Below are 13,949 nucleotides of genomic sequence, written 5' to 3' on the forward strand. Positions count from 1 at the left end.
TTCCAAGTAGAAAATACATGACTTGGAGTTGTGTATACTATTTCTCTTGTTGAATTTGAAGGCACCGTTAAGGGGTCATAGCGCGGAACCTATGCCCATTTTTTTTTTAAATTCAGAAATTTTGTCAGTTTATATCCTACATGAGGTTATTTGCATTTTTCTGTATATGTGACAGGGATGAATGTCCTTTACCTACCTGATTGCATCTTCTTTCCCAAGAGCAGATGATGAAGATTAAGCAAAAGCCAGCAAGATGATGTCAGAAAGATATGTAATAAAAGTGTATGTGTTTTCAAAATAGTGTTGGCTTGAAGATTTTTCCTGCCTCTTTTGTTTCTGATTGTAGGTAAAAAGTAAACCTGAAGTTGCAGGAAATGGCCTCCAATTGTACTTGAAACAGCCTAAATGCTAAAGCTTCCTCCTCCGGAGGGGGGGGCACCCCCCCCTCCGGGCCACCCCCCCCTCCGGGCCACCCCCCCAGCGCCGCCCCGAGGGGCGTCGCCTCGGGTGCTGCGCACCCTCCTCCGGTATACTCTAAATTTCTGGGGAGAACCCTGTACATGTAGAATGTAATGACACTGTGTGCAATTTAGCTATGATTTATTGAAATGTGGAAATATGGATATCAACATGGCGGAGTGTTTGTTGCACTGACATCATCTTTATTGATATCAAAACTCATTTTTGGGTACCTCCTTCAGATGAATGAGAAGAAGTTACTCAAATGTCCCTGGCTTGTCAAGTCCCTGCTGTCTCTATATCTGTATAGTACATTGTATGACCAGCATATCTGCCCTTCAGAGTAACACACCAGTTTGGCAGGCATGCTGTGGTGGTTCGCTATGCATTATTATAGATAACTTTATTGCTCAACAATTGTACAAGGTACAGAGTATGGCATTCACTGGTACATAGATACCATTCTACTAGGCTAATCCGTCTATCTTATACAATATGGTGTACTAGTCTATCTTATACAATATAGTGTAGTAGTATGGGATGACAATGGGATTTTACAATTATTGGAGGAGTTTCTTACGTCTAGACATTCTTTGATAAATTTCCCAATGTATACCATGCATGGGTTGTCACATGTCATTATGTACTTAAATTTGCTATTTAAGTCCATTGAGATAAATCCTGGTAAGTCCAACGATAGCATTGAGTATAGTGAATTACGTAAATCAAAATATTTGGGACATACAATCAAAAAGTGATATTCGTCTTCAACTACCTCTGGACAAAATGGACAAACCCTCTGGTCTATAGGGAGTTTTTGAAATCTCCCCGTTTCTATACTTAATTTATGGCAGCCAATTCTGAGTTTTGTGATTGCTCTACGTACGTCGAGGCTCTTAATATTGAATAACCAGTCACACCTAACTATTACATATCTACTCTAGTATCTGTATTGTTCCATCGGTACACCTTCCTTTCGGAGTAACACACCAGCTTCGCAAGTATTCGGCAGTCACTGGTTATATTGCACTGAACAACCAGTCACACCTACATTGTACATGTAACTCCTACATATTCACCGTAGTATCTGTATTGTTCAACCGGTATACCTGCCTTTTGGAGTAACACACCAGCTTTGCAAGCATGCAGTGGTGGCTAGTTATATAACATTGGATGACCAGTCACTCTAAACTCTTACATATGCAAGCTGCAGCATCTGTAGTGTTCAACTGGTAAAACTGCTTGGTATACATGTACTGTCATCTCCCTGTGATAGTCCTCTATGCAGAGCTCATCATTCTCTGAACCTGCCATACCAAAAGACCTCAGTCAATTTACATTGTTCTGACCCCTTCTCACCAGAGGTCATCTACGGCAACTCCGCATCATTTTGCCTTTGGTCCTCATACCCGTGACCTCTAACCCCCGGCAGTAGCGGCGCTCCCCTTAGGTGCTGCTGTGAATCCCAATCTGTTTCAGGCAGGCTTAACATACAGTATCTTGACTTTATGCTAAATATTTTCCCTGGGCCAAAAGATAGAGGTTTGAATTTGTACAGTTGGCAATGCTTCTCTAAATCTACTTTCTGTCAACCTGGGTAAGACACAAGGCTGTCTCCAACTTTTATTTATTTTTGGTCCCGCTTATTGTTTGGGAGCCTACATCGTCAATTTTTGTTGTTAAATCTGTCATTTTAAAAGCTTACGTTAATGTTCCAACAAGCAAATTTCTGTCCTGGAACAGAAGGACGGGTCCATGAGACAGCCCTGGTATGACAGCTTTCTTCAAGTATGGAACCTCAGTTTAATGACTCCCACCTGAAGGACTGCAACCCCTTCCAGTAGCATGCAAACTGGGTTACCAACAATGGCCAGGAGGCAAACTCTCCACCTCCAGAGGCAGACATATTCACATACATGCTACTGCACAATTGTACGGTGTACAGTTTATGTACATTTTGGCTTACATGTACATGTACATGTACATGTATCTGTGTTTTTTCTGCCTAGAAAATTGACTCCAATTCTGCCTAACTAGATGATCTTAATAGTTGACAGTATAAACTACCTAATACATGTATACACAAGACTGGTTGCTAAAAGACTATGGAATATTCTAAAAGAGGAAAAAAGTTCAAGACAGGAAAAGGACAAAAAGAGGCATCTCTTCCCTATACAACTCACAAAGCTATATAAGGGTAAAACTAAAAGTAATAAGAAGTTTTAAAGTAATCTTAAATGATCAACCTGCTGCCCCTTACAGTGTGTAAGTTAACTTTAAGAAGAAGTCAACCTTGAAACACTTAACATTAACAGTACATGTAGCAGCGTATTTGTAACACCCCATACACATTTTTTAGTAAAAAGTTTACTGACGAAACATCAAAACTTTTCAACAACTAAAACTTAAAAACGTACATGAAAGTCGGTACATTTATACATGTAATATTCTACGGGAGCAATTTTTTCTGTACTGTACGTTTGGCCTTTGTGGTAATAATCTGGATATTTGAAGTGTATGATATGACTGGAGACATGCCACTTGTCTCATATGTACGTCCCTTATTCATACCGGTCTCAGTTGATGGATGAGTTTGAGAGCTGGCTACGATCCGTTCCAAGCCGTCCTGATAGAAATTTCATCTCAGTAATGACCACGGCATTGATTTCAAGGAACAGATCTGTTTCCGCCTTCACCAAAGAAGTCAACTTTACAAGCAAAAGAAGGCTAGATTTTCATCCGAGTTATTAAGAATATGGAAAATATTGATTGCTTGTCAATAAATCACGGAAAAACGTTGCGGCCCGGACAGTTAACTGGCCCGGAAGAAATGGAAGTTTCATGCAGGCCATAAGCTTCCCTTCAAGTAGGTAATGTGGGAAAATAAATGTTGGGATCGACCCGTGACAGGCATCTGGAATTCTGATTGTGTCCCACTGCAAGGTCAGACTGCGGAGGGGCTTCTTCAGCAACTTTGTAGTCACCACAGGACCAGGCTGGAGATAGGCACAAGAGGCTGGAGATACTAAGTAGCGTGTGTAGTCCAGCGGTTAGCAACCCTGCCTCTGGACCAAGAAGCCGCAAATTGGAATCCCGGCTGTGTCGCTCACCCAATATGAACACAACTGGAAAGGGTTGCAGTCTTTACGATGGGATATTAAACCATGGTCCACTGTTCATTGTGCTTGTCAAAAGAGCGAGGGGAATTTCCCCGGTACAATGAACCTGTACATACAATGTACTGTGCGTAGCGTCTATCTTCTCTGTCACAACCAGTACTTCTTCAGTGAGCTAAACTGGTTTGATATCACTTCCACAGAACCAGGATGAAGACACAAGATTTAGCACAACCTCCATCGGACAAGTTTCATGCTGAATGGTAGTTTACTCTTGGACTTCTCTCTGTAGCTGTTAAAGTACATTTGTATGGTCCCATTCATTGTACTTTTTTGTGGTATTAAATGATTTTCAGCAAAGCCATGATAGAACCAACCTATCGGGAAGGATCTACATTAATTTTTCTAATTGTACGACACTTTCTGTCAAAAAATGGCTGAATTTTGTAGAACACACTGACGACTCTCCCAACAATACCCTCCACTTGTTGTGTTGATTCTATCTTATAATGACGATGAGGAGCCACAATCTATTTTACTGTATGACAGTTAAGACCAAAAATAACCTTTGTGCTTCATCCCCCACTATTCTACTACTTTACCAAATGGAATTGGAGAGGGTAGGCCACTTAATTTCCCAGCAGACAGTATTCCATACCACAAACTTTTAACATTCCAGTACATGTAGTTCAAACATCAGTGCAACATCACTATGATGTTGGTTTGAGTGCTGCTAACAAAAGGAAGTAAATGTAAAGGTACACATTGCAAAATGTGCATTTCAAAAGGGACAAACTTGATTCTAAAGAATGAAAAAAATTGTAAAGAAGAAAGAATCTTACTCGTATTGAAGGATGTGCAGCAATATGTGAAAAAGTACATGTACACACATACATATATATATATATATATTACACACTAAGGTAAAATATTGCCATGGATGAAAAGTTCCTAGTAATGAAAAGATTGATGCCGATGAGATCTTTGTTGATACTGAAAAACAAAAACAAAAAAGCATTGACTGTCATGAAATGTCTCCTAAATAAGCCATGGAATTTTTCAAGCTCTATCACAAGTATTTGCCCACATACCATGTAGTCTCCATTTCTACAGTGTACAAGTTGGGAGTTGAAGTGAAACAAACTTCATTTCAATTCTAATTTTTTTCACTGGCAATTCCAAGAACCAAGTATCAAATTGGCAAGGCACTGCTAAGCTAAAAGATAGGGAGAAAGAAATCACATGCCGTAGGGTCAAGATTCAGACATAAATCTACAGGGGGAGAACATGCCATCACCGCCAACAATTTATGAACTATCAACTCTTGAAAAAAAAATCAGTTACAAACGTTCTGATTTCTATTTGCCGACATTCGGCCCAAATGGGTACTTAGCAAATTGCATTCCCATTTTGGGTGGCATCCCGATGATGAGCTATCAATCAAAGGGAAGAGACGCCTCATTTCGAGCCATTGAAGGAAGGCTTTGACAGCGTTGCTCGGCGAGGGTGTGACAAAGTGTCATCAGGCGCAAGGTGGATGTGCATTGTGCCACGGTGGCACAGCCATCACAAGGCACATTGTACCATCATCTCCTGCTCTTGTCATCTGTTATGTGGCTGCTTCAGCCTTGAAATTGTTTGAAGAACAAGTACTGTTACAGTAGCTCTGTTTATTTTTGCAGTGGTTTTATTAAGTGGAAGGAGGTAGAGGGAGACTTTTGCGGTGTTTAAATTCGAGGTCAAAACAAGTCTGTAGTACAGATGAAGTAACACATTGGAAACGCATATTCACGGTTGAGAGGTCACCAAAAAAGTTTAAAAAGTCAAACCACTTCGAAAGTTTCAAGATTTACAGTACATGTATGTGGCAGCATCTCAGTACTACAAGCTACACAAGTCACAGCTGCTTTTTAATGTTAAAAGTAACACTTTAACAAGCAGAAGTTTCTGTGCACATTTAAGCACTAGAGTCTACACTGTATTATGGGAGATGGAGAGTTACTTGTACATGTACATATACATTCAGGTGTTTCCTTTAGTCTACTTTAAGACAACTCCCCAGGTAGCCATCTATAGAAGTAAAAATAGACATAGATTCAAGGTAAAAACATCCTGCTTGGAATATCAACCTCCACCATGCAGCGATTGGACACTCTCAACTAGCATAACTCAGCAGGTGGAAGGTTTAACACAGCTGCATCAGAGTGGATATCTTAAGCTTAAATCAGCAGTCCTGTGTATGTGGTGTGCGCTGTGTTATAAACCAAGGCTATCCTAAATGTCATTGAAAATAGTCAGGAATCCTGGCAACACCTCAGCAGGTTATTGCCAGACAGTATACACTTAAGTTTCTACCAGACAGGCAATATAGCATCTTTGGGGATCCTTTTTTTCTGTGGTTAATGTCTTCAACTGTGTCTTGGGGCATCCAGTGTATTTTTGGCAGAACATAAATGCTGCAAATTAAAACTTCTGAGAAAAGTGACCAAGTTGCATAAAGACAAAGTGTATAGTGGGTGTTTCCATTGTTTTCAGTTGAAATTTGCTTCTGGAAATGTAGACGACGGTATTCCAGAGGATAAAAAATTCCAGACATCCTTTTGCATCTCTTAGCGCTGAATATTTTAGTTCTCCCTTATCCACAACGAACACGCTGTACAGTCAAGTCTGGCAGGAAAGCTGGTATATACATGACACTCCTACTAACTACAATGTATTACCTAGAAGTTGCTGCAAACTTGCTGCAACAAATATTTGAGAGTCAAAGCAGTTGTCAAGTCCTTGAGTGCATTCAGTTCAATACAAGTGGTTTCAGTTGCTCATAGAGAATGTATCTTTACCGAAATTTTGTATTTCCACATCACAAGAATTAGACTCTTTTCATTTCAGCCAGGTAGCCTCATAGTAGTCCACTGTGTTCTGTCCCTGCAGTGGTCTGAACACCCACAGCAAATATACATCTATTGTAGATACCATACAGAAAATCCAATCATCTGGCAGTGCAACATTTTACACAAACCCAGAATATCCAGCTTACCATTTTAATCTATCACTCCACAGAGGACAGCAACCAGCGAGAACAATCTCACATCCACCACTAATAAAAGTAACTTAATTTTTCAATCAATACTGGGCATTCATTCCAGAGAGCGAAATTACTGCAACTGATTATGGCACAGAGCTCAACCTACATTTTCCGTATATGTGTGTCGTATTCCCGACAAAGTGCGTCTGACATGTCGGTGAAAGATGATGTTGCCATCTTTGTGTTGCAAGCGCCACAAATAATCAAGAGCTGTGAGGTAGGGAGGCAATTTGCCGTGTGTTTGCGCCGCTGTGATGACCACCATTTGTGCAAATGGCGAGTATTGATCTCGGACAACTCACAGGATGCGGCCAGTAATCATTGTTGATCTTACAATTTGCGACTCAACCATTTTCGTCGCTGTAAGTCCCGGATTTTGTAATTCTTAAATGTTCTGTCTATACGCCTTTGTCTGTCTGCTGCTCGGTGACTTCAAAAAGCAAGAGTCTTTAAACTTACATTGCTCAAACAGATGTTAACAACTTGTGGGTTTAGGGCTGGTGCAATGTCATTGCATAATGTGATGGAAATAGTTTAATCTAAAGGTTTAATGTGCTTGAGGGGAAAGCTAATCAGGTACATTGTCACTTTTATGCATTTATTTTCTTAATTTTCTCTTATCTGATTCTAATGTACAGGTATCTGGTAAGAATGAGTTAAGCATTCTGTTTCACTTTTAAAATGTTCACTACTAATGCAAAATGACAGAATACAACTTGATGTACACACTGTATATATTACTTGATCACAAAAACAGACTCCTAGTGTATGTAAATCTTTGCATTTTGCATGCCTATCCATGCAATGAACTTACTATAGTTGTAGTACATTTTTATTTGAGGAACATTAGGTAAAGGTAACAGTAGTCCCATAGCTTTTTTGAGGCTGAAGGAGCAGTGGTCGGTAGTTCAGAGTCTTGGGTATTAGAAGCAGAGTGCAACCCTCTCCTTCTACTGCTTTTTACCTTTCCAACCAAAGTCAGTCACCCATTTACACTTGGGTGGAGTGAAGAAAGTCGTGTTGAGTGCCTTTCCTGAGGACACAACGCCCAGCCAGGAATGCCAAAAATCAAACCAGTGACATGTCAATTCCGTGTCTCCTTGCCCTACCACTTGGCCTTTCATTATCCTGAATGTCCTTAATTTCTTTTTGAAAATGTACCTTTGACAAAAGTGACAGCACCCTTTACTAAAATAACGCATCAAAATAGACACCCCATAGATTAGAGCCAAGTGCACCGCCTTTATGTACTTGCAGGTGAGTATCAAAGTCAACCCTACTTTCTCCTGAAGAAAAATCAACATTTATCTGCAATCGATCAAAGGTTAGAAACCTAATTTGATCCAGGATTGCTATTCAAATTAGAAGCTGTAGAGTTATGGCTTATGTCTCCCTAATCTGGTTACCCGGGCCGAGTATCAAATTGTCCCAGATTCAGTACGGATGATAAGAAATTTCCAACTTATTACCTACCCAAAACAACGGGCAATGAGCACTGAAAACAGGACCGAGGTGCCACATCTTACACATGGCATCATAGCGGCGTGCTGTGAACGGTTTCTATCAAGTCTAATGAAATTTGTCAACTCTGCTGAAACTCTTTCACATTTGGCTCGGCTGTGTGTGATCTACACATTCCTTCTGTTCTTTGAAGGTACATTGAGGAAAATTTTAGGTGGAGGGACGACTGCGGACTGATGTCATAATTGGGGTTCTGTAAACGTTTTTTTATCAAGGATAATGAAAAATGTCAACTCTGCAGAAACTCTTCCACATTTGGTGTAGCTGTCTGACAGTGTGTGCGAACTACAGATTATTCTCTGTTGTTTTAGAGTTGAGGAAAATGTGAGGTGGAGGGACAACTGCGGACTGGTGTCATATTTGGGGTTCTGTTAACGTTTTCCATTAAGTCTAATTTAAATTTGTGAACTCTGCTGAAACTCTTTCACTGCTGTTTGTGAACTACCTACAGATTATTCTCCGTCATTGTGTATGGGGTGCAATAAAAATTAGAGTGTGAGATGGAAGGATGCCTCATTATGATCGTGGACTGCTGTCAGAAGCGCGAGCAGTACCAAACAATATTGGTATTCAATGAACGCTTTCTATCAGTGTCTAATGAAATTTATCAACCAGTTACTCTACCGAAACTCCAGACATTCAAGTGCGTAAACTACATTATTTTTTGTCGTTGTAGGGTAGAAGAAAATGTGCGACCGTGCGGCGGTGGGACACCCGCAGACTGGTGTCAGAAGCGGGAGCGGCACCAAACACCCAGACAGTGTGAAGCCGTGATGACCTCAGAGCAGGGTGCAATCAATGGAGGCCAGCAAATAAAATCAGGTAATAAAGTCTGGACCCAGGATGGTAACTAGATTTGTTTCCCGGGTAATATGATTTGCAATAGGAAATTTACTGTAGGACAGAAGTGGAATCATTTTCCCCCTGGCAGCCGTCAGCTTTTCCGATACAAATGTGTTTGCCCCCATTGACCTGCCAATAACCTTTTGTCATGGTCTGCCGCGAGGATCCAACAAAATCAATGTTAGACAACATTGCAGGAACTTAGCTGCTGTGACAACAACTTAAACCTGACTGACAACTTTGTCATGAAGTGTCAGGAACATGGCTCTTTGTTTTTCTACACTGTCTAGTGACAGCCTGTTATAAAATATATGTACTGGCTGTGAATTCTCAGGTATTGCTCATTTTTGTGAATTTGTGAAATATCATGGGCAGCAGCGTATAAGGTGTGTTAAATCATGCGAGACAGTATTTTTTCTAGTTGCACTTGGAAAATAATGCTATACAGTGTTGGAAAGTTTACGTGAAAAAAAAGAGAAGATTGTGAACTCTCAGGTGTTGAATGTTCGTTTTTTTGTGAATTTTTAAATATTGTTTGCAGTGTACATGTATATATAGTGTGTTAAAGATCTGTGTGATTACATCCTTTAAAGTTTCAGTTGAGAGACTACTATAATGCTATGTCAATGACATGTTGGAAAGTTGATCTAAAAAAAAGAAAGAAGAGAAATTCAAATAAAGTTCCCTTTCCTGCCCCAAGTGACAGTGTGTGGTCGATGTAACAAAGACGACTTACTTTGCTCGGTGCGTGGAATCCGGGTTTGCTAACTTCGCTCCGTGGACGCTCTCGTACTCTCGTCCCCTGCAGACAAACGAGGCCACGTACACCACAATTAATTAAGCCATCCATCTGACATTGTGCAGCTGATTGAAAATATTGATCAGATTGATTTTTCAAGACTTAATTAGCTCTATTGATCTGCCTAATCATGACACAAGGCGCTGAAATTGGCTTATTTGTTCCCGCAGACATTTTCGCCAAGACAGATTGCCTGACGGACAGGTCGGAGGCCCGAGGAATCAGGATGGATCAGCGCGGCCAATTTCCTGCACATCTGATCGATGGCAAGTTTAAAGGCTGCTAATGTGCCTGCAGAGAAATCAGGCAGCCGTGGCTGCTCCGATGAATGGGCCAATCATGGCCACAAACATTTCCTTTCTCTATTCACTTAAGGTGCAGTCACATTCGTCGTTTACGTTCTTTTAAATGTGTCGTAGAGGTTTCTGGAAGGCCACCACAGAAACGACAGTCGACAAGGACCTCCGTCAACCGTGTGCGACACGTCCACGAGTGTGTTAAGAATGTCCTCAATTTGTGGCTGCTCCGATGAATAGGCCAATCGTGGCCACAAACATTTCTTTTCTCAATTGACTTAAGGTGCAGTCACATTCGTCGTTTATGCTTTTTATGTGTCATAGATGTTTCGAGAAGGCCACGACAGAAACAACAGTCGACAAGAATCTATGACAACCTTCCACGACACAGCCATGATTGTCCTACGAATGGCCCGCCCCAATTTGCTGTGACAGTCGTAAACCTATCATACAACGAATGTGACAAATTTTTGGAGATTGTACAATACTCAAGTTATGACTACTGAAATAAAAGGATTGTAAAAGAACTGCTTCTGAATCAGCAATCACATTTACATCTAGATTGACAAATTATAGTATAGATTAAGAGAGATTGTAAAATAAAATCAACAGCTTCTCTCTGATGATAGCTATCGTGTGATAATGAAATTATCATGTCAATGAACCGTTGGTTTATTTCTAATGAATGCAAAATGATGATGATTATATGACAATGAAAGGAAAAAGATATCAGAATCAAGGTAAGAGAAACACAAGCAAGAAAAACCAAGCATACAATTGTGACATCTTGTAAAATATGTTTGAGAGTTGTAAGGTAACTTGATGTGTTACAAAATGGTGTAGTGGCCAGAATATACCCAGGTACGTTCTGGCCAGGTCTATATTCCAGTCTATTACACCTGTAACTCTCTTTTTGCCAGTGTGACTTCCATCCATATAACCAGTTTCTGGTTTAGTCACTGACAAAAGAGAGTGGATGCTGTCTAAAACGTCTGACCATTTTCAAACTTCATCCAGTTACTTGAGTAACTGTCAACTTGCAAATCTTATTACCAGGATGTCTAACCTTCATTGACGTACAATCCATAATTTTGTATCAAGATAACATGGTATTTTCCTGACAATGTTTCTTTGTATCTCTGTTGCTACTAGCACTTCACAACAGGTACAGGTAAACAAAACACAGAAGTAAACAACACACCTGGCCGCCATTCTCGGGCGGAGCTTCTTGGCACGTTTCTTCAGCGTCCTCTGTCGTTCCTTCTCCTGTTCGGCACTAGTGTCGTGCCCTTCCTCCAGGGCATCTTTGATGTACTTCAACGAGAACGTTTGCTACACAAAAAACGACAACATTAAATTTTTTATTTAAAAAAACAGGCTTTTGCAAAAACTGAGGTAAATGTAAAGCAAGTCCTCCACCAATGAGCCAAAGGCTTAGCAGACTGCATTTCAGATAGCTGATACTGTGATAGAAGAATGCAACTTTAAAGTTGCTCAGCATGTGATTTTAACCATCAAGGTTGACCCCGACTCTTATGTGTTGGGCTCTTTAACACACAGGGCTTTAAATCTTTAAAATATTCACTACACCCTTATCAATCTATGATGGACAGATATTTCTTGTACAGGCAACTAGAGAGTACACATCTACATGTATAAATTCTACACTGGTGGCAGCAGTGAGATGTAGATGTAGACATACATGTACATGTTGGTCTAACCCTCAAAAGCCAAGGGACAATTGGGTCTGGATGAGTTTTAACGTTGAATTTACCATTTCTTCTTCTGACAACATTTTCCCTTCCATCTGTTCCGACATGGCCTCCTGGTGTTTCTTGCCCTTCAGATGACTCCACAGGTGAACTTCTGATGCAATCTGAAAACAGAAGCACACCTGGATGAAATATCCTTCATTCATTTGTTCCTCCATTCAGACCCTTGTAGTGCTCAGTGGGGGGGGGGGGGGGTGCTCAGTTGCTTCATCTTTGGATGCAGTGGCTAATGAATAGTTCAATATTTTTAATGAAAAGTCGGTTTTGTGACTTTAGTAGTTTTTTCTTAAATAAACATATGCTTGAATTTTGACATAGTCTCTGACAGAAGGAATTATGGCCTTCCATTAAACTGACAAGTTCAAGATTGTCAATCTCTAGGGACCTCCATGCAACAACCTGGTACATTGATGATCAAATATAACCTCAGCTACATATCCTTACTACCATTGTGATCTGGGCACTTCAATGAGATTATGAAATTCCATACTGTAGGGTGCCATTTCAAAAGCATTTCAAATAAATCACCCATGCAATCAACCGTATGGTGATGGGATCATAAACTCGAGTGTCAGTTCCCACCATCAAACACACATTAACCTTTGGCATGCTACAGGTGACAAATTTACATGCACTTTTTATCACTTTGGAGTCTTTTTTTTTATTTCTGGAATTTCCAAGCAGCTCAAAATCTTGGGACCTTTGTGCAAAAACTTGGTACAAGGGGAGAGTGTTTAATTGAATTTCAACTAACTTAAAACTAGATGTCCTTACTGCCATTGTGCTTAGGGCACTTCAATAAGTTAGTATCATAACTTCATATCCAGGGTGGCATTTCATAAGCATTGCAAATAATAAATCAAACACGCAATGAACCGTATGGTGACAAGATCATAAACTCGAGCGTCAGTTCCAACCATTAAACACACATTAACCTTTGGCATACTACAGGTGACTCCACTCCTTTGAACTACAATGACGTGCAGATGGTAATTCGGCATGTTTAAGGTTAAGTGCAACATTACTGTACAGTAACATCATGCCAATGTCTGTGCTGTTCTGTTCCCATCAAAATGGCATTAACCCCTGTCTTGGCCCTAATCATTTTATCACATCTTGTTCTTATGTACAAGTCATATAGATGGTACGTAGATCATCAGATTAGCAAATAAAGAATCAGTTTACACTGTTTAGAAATAGAAAATGGTTTGTATCATAATATACCAGCCACACAGAGGTGATGCACTGTGAACAGAAAAAGGTTAATAAATATGATCACATATAAATCTAGTACAGACGAAGCCACTTAATTGCACCTCGGATAAACGCACCTTCCATTTAATTGCACTGAATCCTAAAATCCAAAACCGGTTCCCATTCACTGCATTTTTAGTGACTCCGCATATCTGCACCACGCATGATCACCAATGCCGGATAACTGCACCAATTTTTTTTAAAATCCTCGACAAGTTAACTGAAAAGGTGCGCTAAAATCGGCAAACGCGGTACAAATGAGCCGATACCTGCCGGTGTAAAGGCGCAATACCGCCAATATGTTTAAAACTGTTTTGAGTAACAAAAGAAGGCGGTCTCCATTGACAGTTACGTTGATAGGAATCGTATGGGAGGTCCCGGGCGGGACACCCGTAATCAGTAACCAAGTTTTAGTTTCAATTCCTAGCTTCATAGCGGTACATGATTTACGTAAATCGACAACTGCACTCTACGTAATGTAGAAAAAAACTGTTATCCCATGAGTGGCATGACGATGTTTCAGAATGCCTCCCCTGTAACATTACGTGTGTTGTAATGCGGTAGATCGCATGGAAAAATGAAAGAATGCAATATCAAAACAGGTTCGTAGTCATTTCTTTATTTTCAGCAAAGGGTCAATAAATAAAGTTAATAACTGAATAATTTCGTCTGTTTTCTTTGTGCTAGTGTTTCTGACTAACAAGACACCCCCTGGCCCATGGTGGTGCGGTCTAGCTGGGCATTTCGCATAATTGCACCAGCCGGATAATTGCACCAAAAACGCTGACAAATGGGTGGTGCAGT

General features: G+C 40.3%; 1 protein-coding gene across 4 annotated transcripts in view; it reads right to left on the minus strand.

Moving 5' to 3' along the window:
• LOC136428424 (S phase cyclin A-associated protein in the endoplasmic reticulum-like) overlaps nt 1–13,949 on the minus strand; it is an 85,084-nt gene that overhangs the window by 53,981 nt on the left and 17,154 nt on the right. For all 4 annotated transcript variants that reach the window (XM_066417907.1, XM_066417909.1, XM_066417908.1 and 1 more), the window contains 3 exons: nt 11,894–11,995; nt 11,321–11,451; nt 9,761–9,826 (listed from right to left, as the gene is read on the minus strand). In XM_066417907.1, the coding sequence (XP_066274004.1) occupies nt 9,761–9,826; nt 11,321–11,451; nt 11,894–11,995 (299 nt within the window). The remainder of the gene's footprint in view (nt 1–9,760; nt 9,827–11,320; nt 11,452–11,893; nt 11,996–13,949) is intronic.

Source organism: Branchiostoma lanceolatum, chromosome 2 (assembly GCF_035083965.1).
Source record: "Branchiostoma lanceolatum isolate klBraLanc5 chromosome 2, klBraLanc5.hap2, whole genome shotgun sequence".
Taxonomy (NCBI): Eukaryota; Metazoa; Chordata; class Leptocardii; order Amphioxiformes; family Branchiostomatidae; genus Branchiostoma; species Branchiostoma lanceolatum.